Source organism: Sturnira hondurensis, unplaced genomic scaffold, assembly GCF_014824575.4.
Source record: "Sturnira hondurensis isolate 20B ecotype Veracruz unplaced genomic scaffold, ASM1482457v3 Scaffold0001221, whole genome shotgun sequence".
In the NCBI taxonomy this organism is placed as follows: Eukaryota; Metazoa; Chordata; class Mammalia; order Chiroptera; family Phyllostomidae; genus Sturnira; species Sturnira hondurensis.
In genome coordinates, this window is record NW_028073852.1 from 5,768,282 (window position 1) to 5,781,450 (window position 13,169).

Consider the following 13,169-nt stretch of genomic DNA (forward strand, 5'->3'; position numbering starts at 1 on the left):
GTTGTCTGTCCCGCTCTCCGACACCATGAGCAGCCTGGAGCCAGTGGGACTGAGGACAGCACCGGTAACTGCACGGAGCTCTAATGCAAACCGCCGCATCAGACAGCATCGCCTCACACGGTATCCTCTGGCCGCCCCGAGGGGGCTGCAGCCAGCCTCCCACTGGCTGGCACAGGGCAGTGGAGGGAGAGCAGGCAACTGCGTGGCCTGTGTGGTTTGGGGGTAGCCCAGTGCAGAGGGGGCTGAACAAAGGACTTGGCACAGACCTTGGCTGAGCATGGATTCTAGACAAGGGATTCTCACCCAGACACACAAAATATAAGTTATTTATTTGGTCACAGAATCTGGGGTCTGCCCCTACCTGGGGCTAACATCAGGGAAAGTAGGCAGGGACAGTGGCAGGGACCCAGTAACTGCCTGGCCTCCTGCCAACCCTGATGGGACTAGGAAGACCCAGAGTAATGGCCAAGGGCTGAGCGTCGAGGTAGCTTCCCATGACCTGCAAACTCCGGTGCTGGGGAGGAGCCCCACTGAGGTCCGTGCACGGCCAGCAGGCCACACCTGTTCTCCAGGTCACCACCCAGCCGCTGGGCTGCTGAGCAGGCGGCTGCCACAGGCCGGGTCCAGCTGGGGGTCAGAGCACTGTAGGGCTTCTCATCTCCTCCATCTGTGCAGAAGGGGAGGGGACGGGATGGGGGTCCTCCGCAGGAAAGGGAGGCTGCCTCGTGATCCCCCGGGCCCTCTACGGGCCTGTGGTTTCCCTCAGCCAACCAGAGCCTGGCTACTGCCTCACTCAGCGGCAGGCTGCCTCACCACAGCCTCAACCGGGGCCCGGCCCCCTGGGGAGCCCACCAAGGCTGTCCCTGTACAAGGACGAAGTGCCTCAGGTCCCAAGGCATGTCACCTCCTAGTTCCTGTCTACTGAAGCGTGACAACCCCAGAGACACGTTAACCGAGCTGTCCCAGACGGCACAGTAAAGGCAGAACCGGGATCTGAACTAGGTCTTAGGACATCCCAATGCAGCGCTAACGAGGAGCTCCCGCCTGGCACCACAGCGACCCTGGGCCTGCCCCCGGGAGAAGGGCCTCAGCACTGGCGGGGGCTGCCACAGTGCCTGACATTTCCACAGCCCTCCCACAGCCCGCTAAGAACCTGGCTCTGCACACCTTTCCGGGGCAGTCTGGGGTCCGAGCGAGCCCCCCAAAATCTACACCACAGGGAAAGCTACCAGGAGTAGCCCCCACAAGGGCGCCAGGGCGCAGCACACCCACGCCCACTTCCCCAAACTCACATCCGAAGGCACTTGTCCTTCCCACCACTTGCCACGCGCTGGCCATCTGGGCTCCAGTCGACGGCATATACCTGAACCGGGGCGGAGGAGGAAGAGGGGAGGTGGGGCAGCGAGGAGGGTGAAGAAGGGCCCGGCTGCAGCCCCACGCCCACCGGGGCCCGGCAGCTCACCTCGTCCGCGTGGCCTGGCAAGTCGGCGGCCAGCTTCTGGGCCTTCACGTCCCACACCTTCAGAGTGCTGTCGCTGCTGCCGCTGACCAGGAGCCGGCTGTCGGCCGACCACGCAATCTGGTACACGGCAGCCACGTGGCCACGCAGGGACGCCAGGTACCTGGGCCAAGGGGGGAGGTGACGATGGGGATGCGCAGACACATCTGAGGGGTCCGCTCTGCGCCCACGGCAGTGGTCTCCAACCCCGGCTGCGGGTCAGAATCACCTGGGAGCTTACACAGAATCCCACTGCCCGGCCCCACCCAGGACAACCGAGTCGTCCCTGCCCGGGATGCGCCTGTAGGACTCCTCCCAGTGAGTTGTTTGTAGGGTGCCCCCTGCCAGCACTCCCCGCCAACTCTGCTCCGCACGCCTTAGCACCCAGCGCAGCCGTCTGCCCGGCCCATCTGCCTGACATCCCCCCCCCCCAAGTCGCCTGCTCACAGGTGGCACGGAGCAGCACGAGGCCAGACCACCTGGTCCAGACAGACTGGCTGTGTCTACTGGGACGAGGCATGAGGCATCTCTGACACGCAGCCGTCTGACCTTAGAAAGAAACTGAAGGACGCACAGGCGCCTCCCCTCCAACCCGATTAACCCCGAGGGCGCCATGCAATGCCACACCAGGGCGTCTTGGACTGAGGGACAAGCAGAATCACCTGCTGATGTTATTAAACTGCAGGTTCTGTGGTCATCACCAACAAAGCGACAGACAACGAGTGCTGGTGAGGACGTGGGGAAGGGGGAACCCTCCTGCACGGTCGGTGGGGATGTAAACTGGCGTAGCCACTGTGGAAGACAATATGGGCGTTCCTCAAAACACTAAAAATAAAACTACCGTATGACCCAGCATTTTCCACTTCTGGGTATGTGTCTGAAGAGACCCAAAACCCTAATCCAAAAAGGCAACAGGCCTCTCCGTGTGCACCGCGGCATCCGTTCCTACAGCCGGAATAGGGAAGTGACCCAAGTGTTCACTGCCAGGGGAACACGCGGCACGTGTGCAAGGGAATACCCCTCGGCCTCGTAAAAGAACGAGACCTTGCCACCTGTGACCACACGGATGGGCCCAGGGGGCATGTGCTAAGTGAACTGAGTCCGAGAAAGACAAATACTGTATGATTTCACTTCTATGTGGAATCTAAAAATCAAAATCAAGAACAAACACAATAAAAACAAAGTCCTCTACACGGAGCATGAGTTGATGGTCGCCACGCTGAAGGAGGGTTGGCAGGAAGAGTGAAAAACAGGTGAAGGGATTAAGAAGTACAGATCGGCCATCACAAAACAGTCACGGGGGGTCCAGCACGGCCATGGGAATAGAGCCAACACCGCCGTCATCACCACGTACGGGCTCAGACTGGCACTGGCCCCCCGGGGGCGGCCACTTCGTCAGGTATCTGAATGTCTAGTCACCCTGCTGTGCACCTAAAGCTAATATTGCATGTCAACTATAGTTGGAAAAGAATTTAAAAAAATTTCAAGTGCAGACTCTGATCCACAAGCTCTGGGTGGGTCCCGGGATTCTGATTTCTACCAAACCCCCAGATGCTGGTGCCGCCCACCTGCAAACCACACTTTGAGGAAGGCCAGGGTTAAGATCGCCTCTCCTTAGACGCGAGATGAACTAGCGTTCTCAGTGCCCACTCAGTGCTGCTGCTAAATATACCATCCCGCCCTGGCTGGTGTGGCTCAGTGGCTGAGTGCCGGCCATTAAATCAGAGGGTCACTGGTTCGATTCCCAGTCAGGGCACATGACTGGGTTGTGGGCCAGGTCCCCAGTAGAGGGTACACAAGAGGCAAGCACACACTGATGTTTCTCTCCCTCTTTCTCCTTTTCTTCCCCTCTGTTTAAAAATAAAATAAATTAAAAGTTTAAAATAAATAAATATACCACCTCACTCAAGGTTTCTTATTACAGAAGAGGAAACAGGCTCAGAAAATCCCAACACCTGCCAAGGCCACACAGCTAGTAAGCGGCAGAGCCACGCTCCTTGCAGAGTGCCAGGGGCCGCCTCCTCCCTGCCCACGTGCCCACTCACTTGCCCGTCCTGCCATCCCACAGCTTGATGGACTTGTCGAAGGAGGCGCTGGCGACCACTCGGGAGTCCGGGGAGAAGAGCACCTGGTTGATGAGGGCCTGGTGCCCCGTCATCCGGGCAAGGGGCTTCTTGTCCTCTGCTGGGGACCACAGGAATAAGGTGAAGTCGTCTGAGCCAGACACCAGCCTCTCGGGGCCCTGGCCCTGGGGGAGGCAGAGAGCGCACGGAGTTGGATTTGGTCTCAGGCGGGAGAACCCGGCCTCGGCTGCAAACTCGCCGCTGGTCACTCAACACGGTGACGAGGCCCAGGCCAGCCACCAACTCACACGAGTCACTTGCCCCAAAAGGAAACTGTGTGAACGCAGGACGGTTTCTAAGGTGAGTAATTACACGAGAAAGCAGGGGCCGGGGTGGCGCGCTGCAACGGGGAAGGGCTTCTCACGGGGTCTGTGCAACTTAATGACAGGGGTGCGTTCTCATTTGGCAGTTGTGTCACCGTGCAAACATCACAGAGGGCACTCACACAACCGCGGTGGCACACACAACCTATTGCTCAGAAGTGAGACACCTGCGCGGCATCACCGCACAAAACCACCCCAGAGTAAATCAAGCACACGAGAAAACAGTGCAGACACACGAGACACGTGAGGCCACCGCCACCACATCGGGGACACGGTTCACAGCAAGCTTTTTCTAAGTATCAAGAGTGCCCTCTGATAACAATAATGCATCGTGACGGGGCATTAGGCCACATCCCTAGTCAACAGGAACTTTCCATTATCGTCCTATGGGGCCCCTGTTGTGCGTGTGACCCATCGCTGACCTAAATGTCACCATACAGCACATAACCATACCACACACAGTGTACACACACACATACGTGAACACATGAGGTCTCTGGAAGGAGAAACAAGACACTCGTGGCACGAGATGCCTCCAGAGGGAAGGATCGAACATGTGATGGAAATGAGAGGTTATCCCCTGCCCGCCCTTTTGTGTTCTCTGAACCTTAGATCACATGAATGTGTTACTTAAACTAACAAAATTAAAGAGGTACCTTGGGAACGAAATCTAGAGAAGCAACAAAAACAAAATGAAATACGGTGATCCCACACATTAGGATGTCAGGAGTGTAAACCAGGGTTTGTAAGAACAACTTTCCAGAAAAGGCACTTTCTGAGGTGGGGCTGGAGGCAGAGGGGCTGAGGGTCCGCAGTCCGGGGGGGGGGCTGGGAGCTCGAGAGCCCAGGGCAGGACGTGCCAACGTTTACTCACCCGCACCAGGTTGTACCGGCTCAGCGCCCTCTCCTTTAACTCCTGCACTGTGGCCGCCACGCACCGGAGGGGAGAGAGGGAGATGAGGAAGGAGGCTGATCAGAACACAAACCGCGAACACCCGGCCTGGGTCCGACTCTCACGCATTAAAGCTAGAGAACGGGCCCTTCACCAAGCAGCCCTCTCCCCTCCTTCTCCCGTTCACTCACAGGACCCCTGGACATCCTGGGGGTTAACTGAGGCCTCGGCTGGCTCGAAGGCCCCTGTGCGCAGGGCATAGTCCGTGCTGAGGGCCATGGTATTCACCCAGTGGCCGTGGCCCTGCAGAGTCCGGCACAGCACGCCCTAGCGGAGAAGGCAATGGGTCAGACGCACACAGCACTCTCACCCCTGGGGAACCTGCACCCTGAGGTTAGTCCCAGGAGACTCAGAACCAGGACCCTCACTCAGTGTGATCTGAACCACACCACCCTTGGGGCCTCACGAGTCCCCTCGTTTGTAAAGAGGGCCCGGGCTCAGAGCAATGTTTCTGAAACACGTTTCCCGGAAGGAAGTACATCAGAACACCACGGCTCCGGTCAGGTGAGTCTGGGACACGGCAGGTCCAGTAAAGGAAGCTAAAGCAGCCGCTGCAGCAGGAACCTCCAGAGTCGGCCAACGCTAATGCACATCGGAGCCTCTCCGGAGTGCAGCACCCCCGTTCCCCGGGCGCCTCCCCGACCCGGCTCCCAGAACACTGGTCACTGCGCCCTCTGGTGCTCGCCTCCCCAGACCGGCTTCCCCAGACCAGCTTCCCGACTCCCCAGGGTCTTACATCGAGAGCCCTCCAGACTTTGAGGGTGCGGTCCTGCGAGGCAGAGTAGAGCAGCCCGTCTCCTCCCCACCGGAGACAGGTGACCGACTGGGTGTGCCCCGTGAGGATGCGCTCACAGCGGCCCAAGGTTGTGTCCCAGACCCGCACGCTGCCGTCCTTGGAGCTACTGGCCACATAGCGGCTCTCGGGGTTCCTGGGGGGCGGGGCAGGGAGATGTGACCTCGCTTCCGACCTCGCGATGCCTGTCTTCCCGCGGCACCTCCCCGTCGCCACTTCGGGGTCAGTGACAATGTCTAGGTAGCTCCTGACCTCAAGGTCCAGCTGCACCTCCTGGCAGCTCTCGGGCCCCGTGATGAACAGCGCCCCCCACACCCAGTGGCGACGCAGGTGTGGAAGACCTTCCCCACTCCCTGCCTCACGGTCACTGTCAGACTGCCCACCTTGTCCAAGTGGAGTGGGGGACAGCTCTGAACCCTTTGTTCCTCATCTCCCCAGCTGTGTCTCTTACGTGTGGAGCGGCTCCCAGCTCAGGCCTGTGATCCACTTGCTGTGGCCAGTGAGGGTCCTGCCCACCTGCTTCCCTGTGCTTGGGTCCCACAGGAGAATCTGAAAGACGGACGTTCAGGGAATAACCCACCCAACCTTCCACTGCGCCACCCACCCTCCCTGAAGACCCAGAGCCTGGCTCTGACCCAGCTCCATGAAGGTAACCCCAGAGTTTCTGTCCAGTCACCCGGCCTGTCACCTACCTGGCCATTCTTACAGCCTGAAGCCAGCTTCTTGCCGTCTGGGGACCAGGATATGCTAAGGACCCAGTGTCTGTGCCCTAAGAAGGAAGGGGAGGGAGAAAGGAGAAACGTCTGTTTTTATCCCCGATTCCCAGCAGTGCCTGGCACACAGCGAGTAGCCCTAAACCAGTTGCTGAGAAAACGAACAATCGAACAAAAGAACAGATGAGGCTTCCAAGGCAGAGGGAGCACGCAGCCCACGTGCTAAAGCCACGCACCTTGCTGCACAGCTAACACTGCCTTTCCAATAATCCCTCACAGGGCACCAAGTGTTTTCTGTCACCCCTTGAAATCTCACAACAGCTCCAAGGTAAGAAGCTAAGCAAGAATTATCGCCTTGAATTTCCGGAAGAGAAAGCAGAAACTTAGAAAGGGAGTAGGCACCCCCACACAAGGTCCTTGCCCAGCCAGTGTGTGGTCCCCAGTACAGGCACCCCCCAGGAACTTCAAAAGCAAATCCTCGGGCCACACCCCAGACCAAGAGACAAAAACTCTGGGGGTGCGACCCAGCAGTCTGCAGTTTAACAAGCCCCCCAGGTGATTCTGATGCATATGCAAGTTTGAGAACCACTATGGCAGAGGCTGGGTTTAAGCCAGGTTCTTCTTGCTACGACTACTAGCCAGTCAGTCCCTTCCCACAACCCCACGCTCACGCTTCGGTTTGGTCTGCTTGTTTACAAACAGCTGGCTGGGCTCCTGAGGACGGTCGCTGCCTAGGCAGGCAGGCAGGCAGGCAGGCAGTCAGTAAATGGATGCAAAGGAGTTGGAACCTGCTCTGGGCATCCTCACCCATTAAAGCGCCAAGTCCCCCGCCCACTGTTAAGTCTCACTAAGCAGCTAACTGCATACGGACCCTGGCACGTGAAATGTGGTGTCTCCGTGCTGAGGTCCCAGAAGCGCACAGTGGTGTCTCCAGAGCCACTGGCCAGGTACCTGTGGAGGAAGAGACGCTGCCTGACCTCTGCAGTGGGGACAAGGGGTAGGGCTCACCCCGAAACACTGCCTGCGTCTGCTGTCTTTCAACTGTCTTCTGAGAATACAATCTGGGACTGGACTTTTCTCTCTCCCCTGACAAGGAGAAGCACAACATGGATACGATCTGGAAGAAGACCCAGGAGGCCACTCCTCTCCTCTTCCTTCCTAAAAGGAATGGCCACAGCTGTAACCCGAGGTAAAGCTTCTCATCCTACCCAGAGGGCCGGATGCTCATTTGGGCATCATCCCACAAGGGCTTGATTCCTGATCAGGGCACATGCCTGGGTTGGGGGCCAGGTCCCCTGTTTGAAGGCATGAGAGAGGCAACCAATCAATGCTTCTCTTTCCCTTCCCCTTTCTCTAAAAATAAATAAATAAAATCTAAAAAACAAACAAACAAAACAACCCAGTTTCACAGATGATGAAGAAAAACTCAAGAAGGTTGAATGACTTGCCCAGGACCCATGGCTAGAAGGGGCAAAGCTGAACTTGCAGCTCAGATCTCCTTGAGATCAAGTCAGGAAGGACTCTTGCTAGGCAGGCGCCCTTGGTCTGGGTGGACTGAACCTCACTGGGGAAGTCCCTCACTTGCAACCTGAGCCAAGAGCTTGGGTCCCGTGGATCTTAACTTGGACCCCCACACTCCCCTCCACAATCTCGCAGCTATCCTTACTTTCCCGTGGGGCTGAAGGCCACAGAAATGACTGCCTCACTGTGACCCTCCAAGGAGCTGGTGCAGCGGGTCACTGCGCGGACCTTGAAGATCGCCTGTGGCTGGTAAATGATGTCCAGAACCTTCTCTGTCTCCACCGCCTGAGACTCCAACGTTCTCCCCAAGGAGGAAACAATCTCCGCATCGTGGACGTAGAAAGCCAGTGGCAGGGGATCCTCCTGGAGGGCAATGGCAAAGGGCAACTCCCCCATCAAAAGCTGGGCAGGAGCCACCGCACCAGGGAGGCTCCGCCCACTGAGCTGTGGGGAGGTGGAGCTTCCGTCTTTTCAACCATACTGCTTGAGTCACTGGCCCCCCATCATTCCCAATGGAGGTCGACCTTTTTTAATCCTTGAAGAGCAACTGTAAGGTGCTTACAAAGTACTTTAAAATCCCTTATCCGCAGACTACCAGCCCTGGGAGGCAGTCTTTCATACCCCTACTTGATAGAGGGAAAAAATCTTGAGGCTCTGAGCAACTAAGTAAGCAGCCCAACATCCTATGGCTAATGACTAGTTCAGATTCTTCAGTGTTCTTTAAAAAAGAGCACCAAGTCCAGGACTAGTATAGACCCTTACCTGGCGTTTTCCAAGCCACCACGCCACGCTGTATAATGTGTTTTTAAAAGCAGCCCAAAAACTGTCTGGAAACGCATACTCTCCGCTTCGCTCCAGGGTCTGGGGTAGTAAGTCCGGGGCGGAGTCCAAGCACAGCATTTTTAAGTACCTCCCACCCCCACAGAGGGCAACCCTTTGAAAACATTGGCTTGGAACTTAAAAGAACAAGGCTTTGAGTTTGACCCTTTTGGGTTCCAATTCCAAATCCAACATCGACTGCGCAGCATCTTGCGAGTAACTTAATGCCTCTAGGCACACTGTAACATGGGGATAATTAATCAGGGGCGGCGCGGAGGAATCATTTGACAACGCTTGTGGACCGCGACGGTCGGTGTGTAAAGTGCTCTCACACCGAGGCATCTTTCTGACCCTTCCCCCGGTAAGTGGCCCTCCAGGGACTCGCCCTGGGGGTAACGCCGGCTGTCGGCGAATGGTGGGGGCCCCTTGGGTCTCCTGAGCCCTGTGGGCCCGACACGGCCGGCACCGGCCACCGCTCACCTGGGCCAGCAGCGCGTTGCATATGAGCTGCAGCTTGTCCGGGGTGATGTCCACCGGCACGTCGAACGGAGATCCCAGCAGCTGCCCGCCCTCATCCTGGAACTGCACTAGCAGCCGCTGCACGTCGCGCGCCGCCGCCTCGTCCTGCGCCAACACGCGCAGCAGGCGTCAGCCACGCGGCTGGGACGGAAGGGTCCCCGCTTCCGCCTCCCTCCCGCATCCTGGACCCGGGGCTCCAAAGCCCGGCCGCCACGGCCCCGCCAGCATTCACGCACACCCACCGCTACCGCCGCCGCCATCCCGCGTCCTCCCCACGTGGAGAAGAAAGAAAGACTCTGGGGGACAGAGCGCCTCCCCCGTGGTCGGGTGGTGCCCCGGACGGCGACATTGCCCTCTGGTGTTTCGGAGGGAAAGTGTCGCGCGGCGCCAGGCCTCCAGTCTTCGGAGCGGTCTCACTTGGTACACACCTCCCGTTGGACCGCTCGCTGACGCCACGGTCGATCTTTCCCAGCACCTTGAGAGATGCAAACAGCCTTTTGTCTCTTCACCCCGGGGATTCTTGCCCCGCTTTACAGATGGGGAAATCCAGGTTCTGAGTGGCTGGTTTTCCCGGAGACCTCAGAAATGGCAGACTAAACAGGCTCCAGGCAGCAGCGCTCTGTAGGGGGTGACTTACAAAGCCGAGGGCTATTGGGTGGAAGGCAAAAATGATTGTTTGGGGGTTTTTTTAATTTGAAAAAGTGACTTTTATTGTATTTGTATTGTACATGTTTATTTAGAAAACTCAGAATACATGAATAAAAATAAAAAAGAATAAAAACCCCTGTAACTTTGCCTGCCTGGAAATAGGTCACTGTTTAAAAAAAAATTAAATTCATTGGGCGGGGGGGGGGGGGCATTGGTTACTAAGATTATGTAAATTTCAAGTGTCCGGTATTATAATCTGTATGTTGCACTCCGCGCTCATCACCCAGAGTTTAGTCTCTTTCCGTCACCCTACAGCGGACCTCCTCCACCCTCTTCAGCCTCCCCCTACCCTCTTCCCCTTATCTCCAGTTTTAAAATGGATCAGATCCATTAAAGGTATCAGATGACTACAAAGGCAGAAAATGCCTGCGGTTCTCGACACCGTAAAGCAATAGAAACAGTGACAAGGACCGCGACGTGTCGAGCTTCGTTCTGAGTGCTTTGCACACGCCCCCTGCTGCTGACAGCAGCCCTTTTCCACGTCACAGACAACGGAGGGCCCGAGGCCGAGAACGGAGAACTGGAGCGCTGCCCCGGAAACCTGGGTTTTCCCTGTCCGTCCTGCCCTCCCCCGCCCCTCAGCCCCTGAGAAAGAAGGGGGCAGCCTCTGGCTCTGTTCTCTCCATCGCCGCGGCCACACTCCTCTGGTTTCCCACGCCCTCTCTTCACTGGCCTCCCAGTTTTTATTTTCACCCCATGCGATCTCCGCACTGCAATCAGGGTGATGATTTCAACCCCCAAATCCGGTCTGTTTCTGTCCCCCCTAAAACCCTGCAGTGGCTCCCATGATGTCCAGGGAAAAATTCAAACTCCTTAGGAGGGTCCATTCAGCCTCACTTACGCCCTCAGCCATTCCTCTCTCTCTAAGATCGAATCCTCTGGCTTTCTGTTCTTTCAAGGCATACCTCTTCCTGCAACAGCGCTTTCACGCCGAGGCTTTCTCTGTCTGGAAATGTTACGTTCTGAACTGCGTCCCCCCAAACTCCCAATTCATGTGTGGAAGCCCTGCCCTCCCGTGTGACTGTATTTGGAGACCGGGGCCTGTAAGGACGTCATAGAGGTTAAGGGAGGTCATAAGGATGGGACCCTGATCCCATGGAACTGGTGTCCTTCCAGGAAGAGGCCGAGACGCCAGAGCTCCCTCTCTCTGCGCTCGCACAGAGAAGCGGCCAGGCAGGGACACGGACAGAAGCCGGCTGTCTACACGCGGGGAGGAGAAGTCCCATCAGAAACCAGCCCCGATGGCACCTTGGTCTGAACACTTTCAGCTTCCAGAGGTGTGATGTTTAAGCCACCCAGTCTGGTGTTTTGGTACGGCAGCTCTAGCAAACTGATACCAGTTTCTCACTCTGCAGGTCGTTCCTCCAATGGTCATTCGTTCATTCAGCACGTGTGCTGAGCCTCACTGTCCAGCGGGCCTCGTTCTAGGAGCCCTTTGTCTGTTAACTCCTGTGGTCACTCAGGGAAACAGCCTCCAAAGCGGTGTCGTGTCCCCTTACAGGTCTTCAAAACATCCAGGTATTCCTCGTATGTAAAGTGGTAGATTTATGGAATTATCTTATTCATTTATTCAATCAATATTGTTGAGCACCTACGACATACACCACACACTGTTAGAGGCACTCACTTGGGGTATGTGAGTGAACAGAATCGACACAGGTCCTTGTCCTCATGAGTGTTCTTCGTTTTTGTGCCCATTGCTAGTTCCTGGCCCGTAGTAGATGCTTCAGAAATGCTTGTGGAATGAACGTCTGGATCGGGCTTTGTAGCTGGGATTCACCGGACGTGAAGTCACAGGACTGCAGTTCTCTGCTGGTGAAGGAATCCTTTGTCATATTCCCTCTTTGCTACAGAGAACTTGCCCCGCAAAGGGGCCTAGGACTGGGGACACCATGAGCTCAGGGGAGGCATCCATCCACCCATCCTTTCTTTTACAACTGACACGAGACAAACATGCATCAGGGGTGGGCCTTGTGTCCAGTATGCAGGGGAACTTGTCCAAAGTCACAGCTGTGTGTTCAAGGTCACGGAGCCCGGGCAGGACCTAGTGTGGGTAACCTCCTTTGCCTTTTCTTCAGCATCCTTCTTGGCTCGGGCCGGCTAGGAAGGGGGCAGGGGGCACAATGGTGAAAGGTGAACCGAAGCATCCACGTGCAGACACCATCCATTCATCCTCGTGTCCAGTCAGGAAACCCACACCGGGCACTGACCTCGCCAGGCTCTGCCCAGGGGGAGTCCAACCGAAGGAGATGCTGTGCTTGCCCGTGGAGAGGAGACTCAGAGTCCAGGCTTGGAGACACTGAAAGGCGAGAGAGCTCTGAGTCAAACTGGGGACAACCCTCTACGTGTGCCTCGGGAGCCCTCAGTTGGATGGTGAGAAACGAGTCCTGCCCCATCCCAGGGTGTCTTCTCTAGGGGTGGGCACACAGTTCTCCCAGGAAGACCCCTTTCTGATGTGGGAGGCTCAGCTGGTCCTGGGGTACAGGCCTTGGTCTCCGGGGATTGCCGGGCTGACCCAGCCCTTGGAGAGGAGACTTCGGTCTAGTGGGAGGTCCCAGCCAGACAGGAGAAGTAGGCTGAACGGGGAGAAAGAGGAGAAAACGGGCAGACCAAAACCAAACCCAGTTACATTAAACTAAGTTAACAAGTCTCCCGGTCTTTCTGGAAGGCAAGGGCATTTTCAACAAGTGGATGCCAGAGGGATAGGAAAGTTGTGGACAAGCAGAAGAGGGAAAGAACGTTCCTCTTCTCCTTCCCTCCTCCCTCCAGAAGGGCGTTTCTGGAGGCCTCCAGCTCCTCCGGGGCCTGGGCAGCTGCTCTGTGCATCCAAGTCTGTCAGCCCCTCAGCTGTCACTCCGCTCCCAAAATAGCTGTGGTTGGAGGAGGGACAGGAGGCTGTGTACCCCGGATGGAGGGCACTACAGCTGTGCCTAGGGAAGGAGGTCTACTCAGGGTTCCCGTACCTTCTGGATTTTTCCCTCACTCTTCATGGTGTGAGTGCCTGAGCCCCAGAACTGCCCCTGAGCAGGGTGCTGGGGCAGAGGTTAGTCGCCATCTCCACGTGGTACCAACTGTCCAGTCTGGGGAGGGGGAGGGCCCTGAGTATCAATGACAGACTCCAGGGACACCTGCCCCTGTGGCCAAATATGGTCTGGGGCCACTGGCAGGGGTGATAAAGTCTCCCGGATTGGGACTGGGAG

The 13,169-nt window shown here is 56.9% G+C and overlaps 1 protein-coding gene across 2 annotated transcripts; it reads right to left on the reverse strand.

Moving 5' to 3' along the window:
• Positions 1-310: 310 nt before the first annotated feature.
• Positions 311-9,546, reverse strand: NLE1 (notchless homolog 1). Of its 2 annotated transcripts, none has more exons than XM_037066675.1 (13): positions 9,504-9,546; positions 9,223-9,366; positions 8,152-8,286; positions 7,274-7,353; positions 6,382-6,458; positions 6,141-6,238; positions 5,633-5,825; positions 5,028-5,163; positions 4,819-4,865; positions 3,544-3,746; positions 1,463-1,622; positions 1,293-1,363; positions 311-667 (listed from the first exon to the last, which is right to left on the reverse strand). In XM_037066675.1, the coding sequence occupies exons 2-13, from the start codon at positions 9,315-9,317 to the stop codon at positions 655-657; spliced, it is 1,308 nt and encodes a 435-aa protein (XP_036922570.1). In that variant the 5' UTR covers positions 9,318-9,366; positions 9,504-9,546; the 3' UTR covers positions 311-654. The 2 variants fall into 2 exon arrangements, with proteins under 2 accessions (XP_036922570.1, XP_036922563.1); XM_037066668.1 differs by having other exon boundaries at positions 8,069-8,286; positions 9,504-9,540.
• Between the last annotated feature and the right edge of the window lie 3,623 nt (positions 9,547-13,169).

What these genes read in the sequence shown, in the direction of transcription:
- NLE1 (XM_037066668.1), bottom strand. An exon ending in AGCTGGGAGCCGCTCCACAC is followed by an intron (nt 5,826 to 6,140) that starts GTAAGAGACACA and finishes CCCGCCCCCCAG; the next exon opens with GAACCCCGAGAGCCGCTATG. An exon ending in GCCGGTACAACCTGGTGCGG is followed by an intron (nt 3,747 to 4,818) that starts GTGAGTAAACGT and finishes TGCCTCCCCCAG; the next exon opens with GGCCAGGGCCCCGAGAGGCT.